The sequence below is a fragment of the Agelaius tricolor genome, unplaced genomic scaffold (assembly GCF_023055355.1).
Source record: "Agelaius tricolor isolate 1412-34295 unplaced genomic scaffold, bAgeTri1.0.p SCAF_4, whole genome shotgun sequence".
Taxonomy (NCBI): Eukaryota; Metazoa; Chordata; class Aves; order Passeriformes; family Icteridae; genus Agelaius; species Agelaius tricolor.
The window spans coordinates 15,304,282-15,319,952 of NW_027269264.1; the positions used below are offsets into that span (position 1 = coordinate 15,304,282).

At 38.5% G+C, this 15,671-nt stretch overlaps 1 protein-coding gene across 2 annotated transcripts in view; it reads left to right on the forward strand.

Annotated features, from left to right (window-relative positions):
• Window positions 1-15,671, forward strand: part of SLC44A1 (solute carrier family 44 member 1) — a 72,081-nt gene that overhangs the window by 24,990 nt on the left and 31,420 nt on the right. For both annotated transcript variants that reach the window (XM_071424721.1, XM_071424722.1), the window contains exon 4: window positions 2,391-2,527. In XM_071424721.1, the coding sequence (XP_071280822.1) occupies window positions 2,391-2,527 (137 nt within the window). The remainder of the gene's footprint in view (window positions 1-2,390; window positions 2,528-15,671) is intronic.

The window sequence follows — 15,671 nt, forward strand, 5'->3', positions numbered from 1 at the left end:
GTGAGTTATACCAGAAGCTGGACTCAGTGATCCTTGTGGGTCCCTTCCAACTCAGGATTTTCTATGCTTCTATAATTTGAATAAATCATTCTGGAGAAGGTACAGATGCTCAGCCCCATCCACAAGGGCAGTGACCACCTAGGCCGAGTCTATCACCTCTGTAGCTGCTTTTTTTGTAGGCACACATTGTTCCCACCCCAGCAGCTCATTGCCAAGACCCCTCCCTGCCACTGGCACTGAGACCCCACTCACTTCGGTAGCTAAAACCACATTGCTGTGGCACCCAAACACCTGGTCTGATTCCTGCTGCTGGGACCAAAGCCCTCACACCCATGTCAGTCCCCCCAGTAGCTGTGGCTTAATCCCTGCAACACTTGCAGCATTCATGCACATTGTATAGAGTCTGGAATTATGCAGAGAGAAGGTTGAAAGATTTAGTAATAGGGCAAGATAGACTGCAGTAATCAGGTGCTGAGGTTAGATAATGTACTGACCAACATCAACTTGTATGTAGCTGTTCCCTTTTACACCCCTGTGTCTGCTACCCTGTCCTGTGCATGTTCCCTTTGCTGCTAGCAGGGTCCCACTGACCCTTCCTACATTTTGTACTTATGAGTTTGCATCCCTATCAATCGCAAAGTCCCTGTCTGCAGTTTCTTGATAGCCCATCAATCACTGTCATTGTCAGGGTTTCTTTCTGATTATTGTTTTTACTAACATTAAGTGGATAAGTTTTCTGTCTGATTGTCTCCCTCCTTTTCCTTTTCTCAATTTGGCCAAGTCCTTAGCCAGATAGTCAACTGAAAAATCACCATTTTCATAATCCACATGTCCTTACCACTTAGTGAGATTGACCAGATTTGTTCCCATCCTAGCCTCCCTTGCCATATCAGTCAAGTTTAACTCTGTAGGTTCTGCTTTGTAGCTCCTTTGACCAAATACTCCCAAAGAAGCAGACACTCTCCTGCCACATACCCTTATTGTATGGGATAACAACAGGAGGAACTTCAGTTAAAACAGCTATTTTATGTCCTGGTATCAACTTAAGAGTATTTTCCTTGAAGTTAAGGGAAAACTGTGGCTTATTGCTTGCATGCAGTTACTTTTACTGTGTTTGCATGACAGAATTTTCATGTTTACACTTGTTTCTCAGACTTCAGTGGTCTGTATTTGAAGTCCCAAGATGTGTACTGTGTAATAAGTAGAAAAGAAATAGGGATGGAGGATTTCACCAAGATATTGACAAAAAATACTTCCATGTTTTAAGAATGCAAGTAATCTATTACTATGTTACAGTTGATTTAGACAACATGAGTTTTGATGGACTTCTAAGGAAGATTGTACTACGTAGTAATCATTCTTGTACACTGACACTGGGTAATAGAACAGTAGACAGCAATTAGCATATAGACTGAAGGTGTTCAGGGAGGACCTAAATGCTTTCTAGGAGCAAAAGGGATTTTTACTGGCTGCAGAATGAATTCCCATCATGAGGACTACAAAAGTAGAAATTGCATTTTATATGGCAGATTTCAGGTGTTTTCATATGATATTAGGTAATATGAAGGGAATATTTCAATGCATAGTCCATCGCCAGAATTGTAGGGATTTAAGATTTGTTCAACTTTCAAAGCATCTCTACTATACCATCACTGGAAATTCTGTAGGGTTAATGTTTGTCATAAAAGATACATAGCCAGGAGATGTTAGTTAAGAATCTATAATATGTACTTCATGCTTTGGATTTTCAAATTACATTCATTGTGAAAAGTTAGCAAGTATAATATCTTTAAAATACTGCACTTAAGCATTAGATACTTCTACTTAAAATATCTGAAGACAGTTTATTTCTAAGTAAATATCAAAGTAATTAATTCAGTCATGACATGGAAAAATCAATCTATACTAAAAAGTTGTTCTTAATTACTGGTATTATGTGTATTCATTAATATAGCCATGGACCTTTTCTTTTTGCAGAATAAGAGTGACTTTATTTAGTTTGTTGAGTCTTTTTGGAAAAAATTTGGAATTCTCTAAGTCAAGTTTAAGGTTGGAGTAAAGGGTTATGAATGTTTGGACTCATATCTGTGAAGAGGCATGGTAGGAGTACTACTGTTTTTGTGTGTAGCACCATTTGAATGGACTTGAATCAGGTAGAGTTAAATATCCTTTTTCTGTGATCCAGAGGTACATAAATACCAATACATTTGTTGTGCATATGTTGAGTACATAAATTCTTTTGATCCACACAGTTACAATAATATCAAATTTCCTATATTTCTGGGTAGAGTACTGAATCACTCAGTCTTGACTGAATCCCCTAGTTTGAAGTTTTGTTCAGTGTAATTGTTAATTGAAATAGAAGTAATTTACCTTTTTTCCTTCCATAGGTATGTATTCTTCTTGGATCCATGCAACATTGATCTAGTACATCAGAAGATTAAATCTATTGCCTTGTGTGTATCAGCTTGCCCAAGGAAAGAATTGAAAACTCTGGCTGATATACAGAAGTTTGCAGAAATTAATGGTATGACAAAAAAGCTATTGTTTTTGCTCATGTTTTTGCAGGATCTGAAAAAAGACTCATGCATTAGCTGAGCTAAAAATGAATTATGTATTGAGAAATACAAATGGAAATAATTTGCTCTTTTCATTAAGCTAAAACATTACTGTATCTTTTAGTATGATAGTGTCTTGGGCAGTTTGGAAAGCTTGTTTTTAAAATAGAAGTACAAAATGTAACAAACATTTGAGGCAATGTCTGACTATATAAGTTTTCAGCTTCTAAGGAAGTATTCTGACATTGCTGCTTAACAGTAGTGCTGTTTAAATGTTCTCATGTACAGGGGGTTAGTGAGAGCCGTGCTGTTGTTTAGTGGCACAGAGTATGGCTGTGTGTGTGAAAATATTCCTGCTTTTATTCAGTGCTACAGTGCTGTTCTTGTTTTTTTTTTTTGTTTCATTTTCTTATGCTTTTCTTTAAAAAGGAAGTGTAAAGGAAACGAATTGCATTAACAAAGGAAATATTATACCTTGTCTTCCTTAAGAGCTGTACTTTTTTTCTGTGGTAGTAATACTAACATTACTAGCTCAGTTCCTATTTAGGAGTCAGTGGAATAAAATGCATGAGAAATAATCAACCTTTGGACATACAAAATAAAGATATAAAATTAATTTGAGGAAATTTTAGCAGTTTTTAGCTACTCAAGTGGGAACATTTTCCTAATGTGTGGGATCAGTCCTAAAGTTATCTTTTAAAATGATGCAGTAATAGTTCTTTGCAAGGCACTCGACTAAAAATGAGACAGCCTGGATGACCTAGTTCAAAGCAGTGGAACTGATTATTTTTCATAAAAGAAATGGAAATGTTTATTTCTGTAATAGCACAGGTTATGTGTGTTGTCCATATATTGCAAGAGTTCCGTTATCAGTACATTACAAAGTTCCATATTGCTAGAGTTTCATACCTCCTTGATGTTTCTTGTAGGCAGCTCCTCTAGGCACTGACTCTTCCTTATCCTCACAGTAGCCAACTGACTCCAGTTCCCCTCAACCAACCAATCCACTCTTTTATAACACTCTTCTGATTGGCTACAGGTGTGGCCTGTTAAAATCAGGCCTGCTCCTCTTCCTTAATAATTGGCACAGCTGCAACTCTTTAGGGGATAAGATTACATTCTATACCATCTTCATTTACCCATACTGTATCCCCCTACGTATGTGAGTACTCTTGTTTGAAAGCAGAGTGAGTTGAAATGGCCCTGGGGCCACTGTTAGTGCCCTTGGTCTCCCACTGCACTGTATCTGCATGCCTGGGTTCTGACAGCTGAATCAGGAAGCTGAACTACTGTAAGGCATCACAGTTTTTGCAGAGCTGCACAAACAGCTTCCTCCTGTGATCTGTGCACCGTTGTCAATTACAAGTGAAAATAGTAATATATCTACACTTGCGTTCTTTACTCCTTCTCCGAGCATGCTGTGTTTTTCTTAACTAATACAGGCCAGTTCTTTGTTAGTATGAAGTGAAGGTCATTTGTGGTGGAGTTTAAGTATCTCTTAAACTCAATTGAAGCAATGGAATTCAGACATGTCTTTCTTTATGACCAACATTGTTTCTATAAGTCAAATCTCTTATTAATTGTGCCTGACGTATGTTCAGTATAATTATCTTTTAAAGTACAACAAAAACCACTCCTCCCGAATCATGCTATGCTGTGTCTTGTCCTCATGAGTCTTTGTTCTAATGCTATTTTCCTTAGGGCCTTAGATTTTAAAACCTAAAGATAATTTTAAAAAAATTAATATGACAGGCAATTTTTCAGTTTCCAGGAGTTTGGTCAAAAGTATGAAAACTGGTGCTGGAGCAGAACAAAATCACTAATGAGTTCAATTCCCAATTTTCATTTTATATTTGGCTTGTCAAAGACAGGTATTTGACCAAAATGAGCTTTCCTTTTATAGAGGAAGTCTGTGCATGACTAAAATTGCACCATTCAGAGAAATATTGTTATCCTCATGGTTATATTTCTGCTTAAATTTTCACCAACCTATGGAAATTACAAAAAATTATGTTTTGCATTAAATGATTAGCTTAATTGTTGATTATTTTATCAGTTGCATATATATAGTAATAAAGTTCAAGTGTGATTCAGCCTTTTAGCAGAGCAAGAACAGTGAATTAATACCAAAACTGCTCAGTAAGCAGAATAATTTTTCTGAGATCTACTTTGTAGCTATGATGGTAGATTTCAATTAATTAATGCTAGGATTAGATTTGGCAGTCCATTTTAAGTGATCATTAACTCCACTGTAAAAATAGTAATAGTAATAATGAAATCTGAGGACCTTGAACATGACTGCAAAGAGCTTAATTTCAATTTCTGTGTTTGTGATGATGTATAGTTAGAAAATAGAGTTCCACTGTCAATTTCTGAAGAAGGAGGGCAGATTTGTTTGGTTTTGTGATAATTGGTACTGAATTTTCTCAGGCTCACAACTTCTAACATTCAAAAAAAAATAACAAACCACCTCGTAATGTTTTAAGTGTATAGGTAGAGAATGCAGTCAGCTCTTAATTTTGCTCTGTTGAGCCTTTCTGAAAGCTTTAACCCTTCCTCCATCCTGAAAGTAGCAATTATCTGGTGACAGATCGTGTAGGTTGTGGCATGTGCTTTTGTAGAGTTGGCCATTTTCACCTGGCTTGAATGCCATCCCTGAAATCACCTTACTTGTCCATGCGCCTTGAAATTCTTAAAGGGATTACAGCTTAAGAACCCTTCCTCAACCCAAAGAAATCACTTATTGTGCCTCAGTTGCCCATCAAGCAGTGGTGTGGTAAGTTCAAATAAATGTGGTTTTTAATCTCAACATCTTTATCAAGAGCTGTAACATGTAAAGCATACTAAAACATCTTTGTATTGACTAGTGATTTTATCAATACCACATATGAATTTGCAGCTGGCTTAGCATTTACAGTATTTTTACTAAAGTGAGGCATGCACTTGATTGCCTCAACACAAAAGAACAGGACTACCAATCCCAAAGATTCAGAACACGTATGGCAGAGCTCATACGTTTGTTGTGCAGTTCTGCAAGTGAGATTATAAATAAGCATTTAGGGCAGGGAAAATGCTTGCTTGGAGCAAGAAGACCATTTCATGATAAAGCAGCCTTTTAGCTTTCTGAATCAGTAATGATGCTCTTGTTCTTCTGCTGTAATTTGAGAAAAGGAGCTGATTTGGTGAATAACACAGCACTATTTCAGGGCAATAACTTCACCCCTACCTCACTTGGCCTCTCACAGTCAGGTTCTGAATTTGCAGTAACTTCCCATTAAGAAAGAGAAAAAGCCCATCCCTTGCAAAGCCAAGCTGATTTTAAGAAAACAAGAAAGCATGTACCTTTAATCTCTTCACAATAATTCACACCCAGAAAACTGGAACCAGCTGGGACCTTTTACAAGAGGAGGACAAAGGGAAAGAGAAAGCTGGGCACTTGTCCACTCAGATCTTGACTTGTACAGAGATACAAGCTGTAAAATACAGAAATATTCTGGAGCAACTCCTGAAAGTGGCACAGGAAGATGCAGTGTTACCTGAGAAATGTTGCAATGCTGTTCTCAAACAGCCATGCTAGTACTTGAGTTTGTAGAGCTATCAGTTGGGCACAACTGAGAATGTTATATGTTGTGAACTGACTGCTGTTGCTCTCCCCAGGATTTTCTCACCCAGTAGAACACCTCAGGCACAGAGTACTTGTGGTTCAATGTTCTTGTTGGTCTTTGCCCTTAAAAAATTATGTATTTTGAGTAGTGTGACTGAAAGCTGTCTTTCCCAGAAACCAAATTGATGCTTCAAAACTTGATGTCCGTGAAATACTGCATTGATGTTTTCAAGGACTTGCTAAAGCATTTTGAAATGTCCTTGAAGATATAATTAACGTATGACTGTGCCAAATGAATAATGAAGTGTCATTATTAAAAAGAAACACTAGACAGGTGGCTATAATTTCCATTGTGTTTAATTCAGTGATAACTATAGTGTCTACTCAGTGTGGGAACTACTATTCCTATTTGTTGTTTTAATAACTGGATGCATATTTAAGAACCTAAAATGAAATTCTTATTTTGTGGCATTGTGGCAGGCATCTCTGTTGTCAGAATTCTGTAGCTAGACCAGGCTCGTGGTCTGTGTGCACACAGAGCCAGAGGAATGCTTCATTAAATTTGCTATAGAGACTGACCTGAAATAGATCAATAAAGGAAATCAGTCTGCTAAATCAGAGCAGGTGATATCTCTGAGCTATTAGAAGGAACCACAGGGGAAACAAAAACGATTTTTCTTTTGTCTGAAGATAATGACATATTCATGTTTTCCTCTTGGCACTTGGTTTAGAAATAGCTGTTACGTAGGTCATTGTGAGCTTCTGACATTTTTTGTCTGCTCTTGTTCTCCCTGCCTTTGTTTTCAGTGAAAGTGTGCTGTTTAAAACTTAATCCTTTTCTTGTGATTTTCCCGAAGTACAATGTACTGTGTTAGTTACAGATACCTTATGCTTAAAGCAATTCTGCACCCACAGGTCTTTGGAAACCTGGGTATGTTAATTTTGAGTGTCATTTTTTTATTGACTAGAGTAAAAGTACATTATGAGCAGTTTTGAGATACAGAGTCATCTACTGGTATGCTATCTTGTTACCTGAACTGTTCATCAGGTTTGTGTTGTACTGGAAATGTATCCTCTAGTTAGAATTAAATTGTTTCCTCAACAGAGTGTGACAGCATGAGGAGTCCTCCAATAATGCTGTGTTGTGTTATTGATCACATTAATAAACCATTTGGCAAGGGGAAGAAACAATGAGGTTATAAATCTTGTTGTGACTACTGAATGTAGTCATGTCTGTTGTACCACTGACATTTACAATTATATGGAAAACCCTGCTGCTATCAATTGCATGGAATAAAATGTCAAATCAAAAGGAATGTCCCCAGAATGAAGGGGTGGGAACCTATTGTTATGCATGTAGTGTTTTAATTTAAAGTGGTTATTGATACTTGGGGAAAAGATTGTGAAACTACTGAGGATCACAAGAGGATTAAGTTGGAGGCGCAGCATTGTCTGAAAGTGTAATGTTTATGAATTGTGAAGAGGGACTGCATTTTTTGTAAACTCCTGCTATGTTGGCATCATAAAGGCTGTGTTCTAGTCCTTTTCTTACAATTTTTTTTAAACTTGTACACAAACATAAATATGTATATTCTCAGCATGTATTCACCTACTGTATATACATATATATATATATAATATATATTTTTTTTTTTTAATATATATATGTATACATACATACTGACAAGGGAAACAAGGATTATTATTATAAAAGGACCAGTGATTTCCTCTGTCTGTAGAAGAGAAAACTATCAGGAAGAGTAAAGTCATTAAAAGCAGGAATATCTTCGAGAAGGTTGAAAAATTATTGTTCCTTCATCTCATAACCTGAGTAATGTGAAACTAGAGACAAAATGAAATCACTAAGCATCAGACAGATTTTTTGCACGCAAGTTAGGGTTAATTGCCATGAGGATATTTTAAAAACAAAAAAGATGAACTCTTAGAATAATTCTCTTAGAATAGAAAATATTCTATTTGGGTATTTAGTTAGCACTAAAGAATATCCTTAAGTTTTAAGTTGTGCAGAGCTAAAGGTATGGTAGGAGAAACATCCGCTACTTGACTAGATGGATTCTTAATTTGATTCTAGAGTAACTGGTTTTATTTAGCACTGGAAGAAATACGAGTGGAGGAATAGGTAAATGAATATTTTTCAACTCTCTGTACTGTTAAGAATAGGAAAAAGTGAAGAGTATTGTCTTATTTTTTTTAATTACAACTCAAATATATGTATAGATACATGAATTCTGAATCTAGGATTTTCTTTTTTCCACACTCTTATTTGTAACAGCATGTTTTAAGATCTATCACAGTAGCTCTCTTTCTGGTCTTCAATTCTAGAGACTTGAAGAACTAACTAATGAGGTTTTGTGATGGATTTTTCTTGGAATACTTTTGCAGGCATTGGAGAATGCTTACCTTCACTTCAGCCCCATATTTATTTATAAAAGCATCTGTAATTTCTCCTGCCCTTTGGTGCTCATTGTTTTAAACAAGTGGTGATACGTCTCTCTGCAAGAACTAGAGCTAAAGATACATATAAACCTTACTTTTCTTTCTTTAAAACACCTACTGTGCTTCTGGAAGGCAGCAGTGGGTAGAAGAGAATGAAGCTTTTCTTTTTTAAGAACAATTCTGTCATATTAATCTGAGAAGTCCTGACTGCAAAGTAGTCTGTCCTTGCCTTTTTACTTATCTCAAGGCATCACTATTTTGCTAGGGCCCAGAAATCAGATTTAGTTGTCAAGGTTCAGTTCTGCCCTTATTTGGTCTTCTGTCTCTATTCCTGCTCAATTTGCAAAAGCCATAGCAGCAATGTTTAGGTATGTTTGTGCAATCCTCTGGTGCTTCTACTTCATCTGATACTTTAGACCCCATTAAAATCTCTGGCTAAGAAGTGGAGTTTGTGTTTTCTCAGTCATTATGTGTCTGGTCTTGGAATATTTTTGTTCTAAAATAGGTAAATAGGAAATTAATACAATCCTAAACTTCTGTGCTTAGTGTTTGTGTTCTGAGTAGAATTACTTCCTATAGTTGTAGATTGGTTAAAATTGCTATTGTCAGGCCTAGCAGTCAAAGAATAAAGAAAGTCTGGTCAACATGATGTGGTTTGTTTCATGGTGATCTGAACCCTTTTCCATTTGACAGGAGTCCATGAAGAGAGTATCATATAATTACTTGCCATAAGCATACTTTTTCTGGGGTTGTGCAGCATTGTTTTCTTACTGACAAGAACTCAACAAAGAATAGTAAATACCACCTTCTGTGGAAGTAGTATTTGGCATCTTACCAGTTCTGTGGTTTTTGGCTCTGGAATTTGCAGCGGCCATATACATGAGACAGTATTTTAAGCTGCCACTTTTCTATGCTGAGTTTCTAGTCCATGATAAGCTATGGTAATATCCAATTATTAGTACTGTACCAACTTGTCTCATTGCATGAAGCTTTGAATGGTTAGTATGTTTCAGATTAACAGTTTAGAGCTGATAAAGTTTGACAGATAGATTTCAGGCAAGTTCTGGGGTGAGAAATGTAGAAAAGTGTTAAGAATTTTATCCTTGTGAGAGTCTGGGAGCTTTGTCCTTCCTGAACTCCACCTCTATCAGTATCAATATCATACTTTAGCCTTTATTGCATGGGTTGGTTGGTCAAGCATAATCATCTGTGAGTCATGTATTCACAATGTTAACTAAGTTTTAATTGGTGAACTTAGTCATAAAACACCCAGAACTCAAGAGTAGAGCTGGGCTGAAAGTCCAGAGTTGAGGAGTTGTGATTTTAACAGTCTCATTGCTGCTAACATTTCTGCACATTTCTGTGTCTATGAGTTTTATTCCTGTGTCAGAGTACTTAATGAACAAATAGGATGTTACTTGTAAAGGAGGCAATGAAATAAAATACTAAGTTTTTGAACTATAAGCTCTGCTTATCATATGGCTTTTTAGAAGTCAGTTATCATTCACTATAGAATATGCTGAGTTGGGGAGATCCATGAGGGACCATGAAGTCCACCTTCTGGCCCTGCACAGGATACCCCAAGAGTCATACCCATGTACATGACATTATTGTCTGAACACTACTTGAACTCTGTCAACCTGGTGCTGTGACCACTTCCCTGGGGAGCCTGTTCCAGTGCCCAGCCACCCTCTGGGTGAACCTGACCTAAACCTTCCCTGACACAATTTCAGGCCATTCCCTCAGGTCTTGTCACTGGTCATTGCAGAGAAGAGATCAGTCCCTGCTCCTCCTTTTCCCTTCACAAGGAAGTTACAAACTGTGATAAAGTCTCCTCTCAGTCTCCTCCAGGCTGAACCAACCAAGTGACCTCAGCCACTTCTCACACAGCTTCTCCTCAAGTCCCTTCATCATCTCAGTTGCCCTCCTTTGGCCACTCTTCCAGCACTTAGTATCTTATTTATATTGTGGCATCCAAACCTGCCCCCAGCCCTCGAGATGAGGCTGCCCTCAGTGCAGAGTAGAACAGGACAATCCTCTCTCTTGCCCAGCTGTAATGGTGTGCCTGATGCACCCCAGGACAGACCTGGCCTTCCTGGCTGCCAGGGCACTGCTGACTTATGTCCAACTTGCCCTTGACAGTGACTTCCTGTCGTAGGTGCAGAATCCAGTATTGTCTTTCTTAAACTTCATACAGTTGGTAATTTCCCAGCCCTGTCATTTTTTGACTCCTCTCTACAAGGCCTCTGCTTTTAAGGGGGTGAATGTCTCCTCCCAGTTTTGTATCATCAGCCAACTTATTTGAGCCTTTGAGTCTTGTGTCCAAGTTGTTTATTAAGATGTTCAAGAGCAGAGGATGAGATGAGGATAACACCTAAGGATGGAGCCCTGTGGAACCCCACTAACGACAGGTCACACCAGTCTGATGTCACCCCATTCACTAATGGGGTATGTAACCCTTTGTGCCTGACCCATGAGCCAGCTGCTTACCCATCACATGATGTGTTTATCCAGCTGTGGGCTTGATATTTTCTGCAGAAGGGTCCTCTGAGAGACAGTATCAAAAACTTTACTGTAATCCAAAAAGATCACATCAACTGGCTTCCCATGATCAACTAGTCTGTCCTTGAAGGTAGTCATGTTGGACATGCAGGACTTTGCTCTCGTGAAGCTGTGCTGGCTGTGATGATGGTTGTGATGTGATTCAGGTGTTTTTCAGAACTCCCAGAATAATCTCCATCATTTTACCAGGCACTGAAGTGAGACTGATAGGCCTGTAGTTTCCAGGGTCATCCTTCTTGAACATTGAGACAATCTTAGCCAGCTTCCAGTCAGCTGGGAGCTCCCCAGATACGCAAGACTGTTCAAAAATAATTGAGAGAGGCCTTGCAATGACATCAAACAGCTCTTTGAGTATTCTTTGATGAATGCCATCATAAAGCCAGATAGATACATGAGGATCCAGCTGGAGCAGCAGATCCCACACAAATTTGGGATCAACTGGAAGTTTATCATTCTCCCTGCCATGGTCCTCCAGCCCTGGGCACTGGGGCCTTTTGGGCTCATCACCAGTGTGAAAGATACATGCAAAGAAATCATTAAACATATCACATGTGTCATGCCATGTAAGTGCACAATACATACACAATATCAGACTCAGAATGGAGGCTCATATAAATTACTTTATCAAAACAGTGGTTTGTAGTCTCTCGGGCTGTGCTTTGCCACATGTATGTGAGAAGGGATATGTGGAGCTTCTTGGAGCTCTTTGTAATTTAAAAGAACATACTCCTAAACTCCTAAGGTGACTGTGCTGCTTCTGGTACTGAAGCTATCCCTGTTGTCTCTGCATAGTTTTGTATTTTTCTGCTTAAGTCCTTGACTCTGAATATGAGTCCATGTTTCGAGATATTGAAGTCCTTGTTTTAGTTGCTGTTAATAAGTGTTGATAGATGGGTAGACAGTGCTGAACTCCCAGAATGGAATCCAAAACCCCTTGTATGCTTTCCACTACTATAAGTCAGGGAATATAAATGTCATTGGTGTCCTCTGTGCAATCTTGCCATTTCTCAAGCTGTAAACTCTTGAATAGTAATGCTGCTCTAGCAGGGGTTTGTTTGTTGGTTCACAGGAAAGCAAGTGCAGGAAGGAAAGCTGTACTGGACCTCTGGTCTCTAACCTTTGGTTAGTTTGGACCTTCCTGTTTACTGTATTGCTGTGGAAAGCAGAGTGTTATATCTTCTGTGCACTGTGTCTTCTGAGCACACAAGACCTTCAAAAATTTGCCTCTTCATTTAGAAAGAATCTTTGAAGTAAAAGTCCTGGCTTTCTACAGCATCTTTATATATAAACTTGGGGTAAATATAGCTGTTTTCTTTGAGTGCCAGAGATAGTGGCTGTTTAGCTCCTTACTAATCCAAGCCTCAGCAAAACAGAAAGGAGACTTCGAAAGTTAGTTTCTGTTCTACAGCTAGGTTGGAAGTTTGTCTTTTGAGGTACTTTGCTCCAGTTGTGGCTCCAGTATATTCTAGTGGCTGGAGCAGTTCTATTCATTGAAAAGAAACCATGGAACAGAAATGTTTGTATGTCTCCATGATATCACTTTGTGTGTAAAACCACTAAATACAGGATTGTGGGGCCAAAGTGTGCACACAGGTCGGGCACACTACTGTGTGCTCACCAATAGCCCAAACACTGATGCCCTGCGTAGTTTAGAAGTATTTTTCTTAATGTTACAACATGTTGGGATCTGAAATCCAATGCTTGTAGGACAGTTTGATGTCATTTGCCTAAGGGTTTCTCTAGAAGAAATATGTGCATTGCTGTAGGAAGCAAAGGGTGTGATCTTTTAGTTTGTTCTCTGTATCCTGCTCATACTGGTTTTGAAACATTTGAATGATACTAATTTAGGAATAAAAGTAGTATCTTTGGTTAACTAATTATCTCAGCAAGGTGACTCAAATGTTTCCTTCAACTTTTTCTGGCCTTATCAATTTGAACAGCAACACAAAGATTGGCTATGTTAGTCTCTGCTAACCCAGAGTAACTAATATAGAGTGGAAGGTTTGACAAGGCTGTTCATTCTTCTCTTTTGCCCTAGAAAATGTAAATTTTTATTCAGTGATGCACACAGACTCTTTTGTGAAGAAATCAGTTTTCTAAGTGTAAAGTGACATAATTCAAGCACACATTTGAGTTCTAAAGCTCTCTTACACAGTATTAGAGAAGGTTTTTAGAGTATGAATAAATAAATATTTACTGGAATAGTTAGAGTTTCTAGTAGTTTGGGACAAAAGGACAAATAATTTCATGGGCATTATTTCAGCTGTGGGACTGGTAGTTTCTTTAAAGGCAGGATAGTTAAGATCTTTTATTTGACAAGCTACATGAAAATATTTTTCTGCTTGACTGTGACTAAAGATATGTGCTGTGAGTTAGGCATCTAAAGGGAAAAGATCCAGAGTAGCCCAAAAGCAGTTCCCAGGCAAGACATGGTAATGGCAGCCTAAGTTGTCAGGCATGGCAGGTCCTGCCATGCCTGTTTGCTTCCAGAGGGACTTATCAAGGTGTTTCCATTTTGCTCTACAGCCAGGAGTGTATTGGGTTACCTTACAGGTCTTACTTGAATGGCTTGTGACCTGTGTGCACATCAGGGTCTGGCATTTGATTTTGCTTCATTTACGCCTGTGATCCGAACAGGTCTTCAGATGCACATTTGTACAAAAAGTTTCCTTTCCTCCCCATAGTAAATCCTGCCCTTTTTCTCTCATGCCTGAACTGCTAGAAGTCAAAAGGAGCATGGGCATCCACAGACCAGCCCTGTCCCTTAGGCTTATTTAGATATGTGGACCTTTTCATAAGATACTTAAAACTGTAATTCCACTGGTCACTTGGCAGAATGGCCAAGCTGGCCCCAGACACTGTGTCATGAATCTATATACACTTGTCCACATAACACATATCCCTCTTCTTCCTATAGAGCTCTTTATTTTCGCCTTAGAATCATAACCAGAGAGTCGTAAGGCTGGAAAACACCCTTAAGATCATCAAGTCCACCACTAAACTATTTACCTCAGCTCCATGTCTCCACATCTTTTAAGTACCTCCATGATGGGGGATCAACTGCTTCCCTGGGCAGCCTGTTCCAATGCTTGACCAACCTTTTGGTGAAAAAATTACTCTTAATACCCAGTCTAAACTTTCCCTGGCACAGCTTGATGCCATTTCCTCTTGCCCTGTGTTTTGTTACTTGGGAAAAGAGGCCAATCCCCACCTGGCTACAGCCTCCTTTCAGAGAGTTGTAGAGAGTGATGAAGTCACCCCTGAGCCTTTTTTTTTCTCCAGGCTAAACACCCCCAGCTTCCTCAGTCACTCCTCATAGAACTTGTGCTCCAGACCCTTCACCTACTCCATTGCCCTTCTCTGGACACACTCCAGCACCTCAGTGTCTTTCTTGCAGGGAGGCATCCAGACCTGGACAGAGGATAGGAGGGGTGGCCTCACCAGTTCCAAGTACAGAGGGGTGATCACTGCCCTCCTCTTGCTGGCCACACTATTGCTGATACAGGCCAGGATGCCATTGGCCTTCTTGGCTGCCTGGGCACAGCTGGCTCAGCTGGCTGTCAACCACATTTATAACTTATCTTTTGACCTATATTCAAAGCAAAATAAAAGTAAATTTTCTTTCTGTTTTTAAGAAAAACCTGTAGATTTAGATGCATTTTAGATACTTCATTTACAACTAAGATCCAAGGAATATTTTTTGTGATATCTGTTTATGTTTATATCATGCCGTGTTTTCCACATTAGCAAGCAGAGGCATAAGGATTCATATTGACAGTATAATTGAAAATGCATTTCAGATGTTTCATTTCCTATCTTCTCTTTGTAGGAGATTTACCTTTCTTCAATAGTGCATTTGGTGGTTTGGACTGGCTTCCAAAAAACTACTTTGTAGAAGTGGTACTTAAATAGTGTTCCAGAGACTCCATTAGATAGAGAGCAGCTGAAGCTGCTCTCTGCTCTTTCAGTCTGTGAATAGAAGAGGTCTCTTCATGGAGGTAGAAATGTAGCAATGATAGATAAAATTTCTGCAATTTAAAAATAATATTCTACAAATTCTACAAATAATAGTTCTGTTCAGTGTAATGCAGGCCAAGATAAAGCTGTTTGTCAAAATTCTTGGTTTATTTTGGGTAATAGTGTATATGTATTATCCAGATCCAGCTTGCAGGACTCTATTATACAAAGTATTCCTGAAGAGGGGACTTTAATAATGGAAGAAATTGAATATTTATATTGATGATTAAGATTCAGATAAGTCCTTATTAAGATAAGTCCTTAGTGTACTGCATAGGGGAAAAGGACACTAAAAACTTTGTATTAAAAGCCCTTGCACTTGGAAGTAAGCAATCTATTAGGAAAGAAGCTTGGAAGGAAATTAATCTTTTGACAGGCAGCTTATATCATTGGAGGCTTCCTTACCTCTGAATTGCTGATATACCAGGGCTCCAATCTGATTTGGAAGTTTCTGATTTCCTAGAAGCATTGGG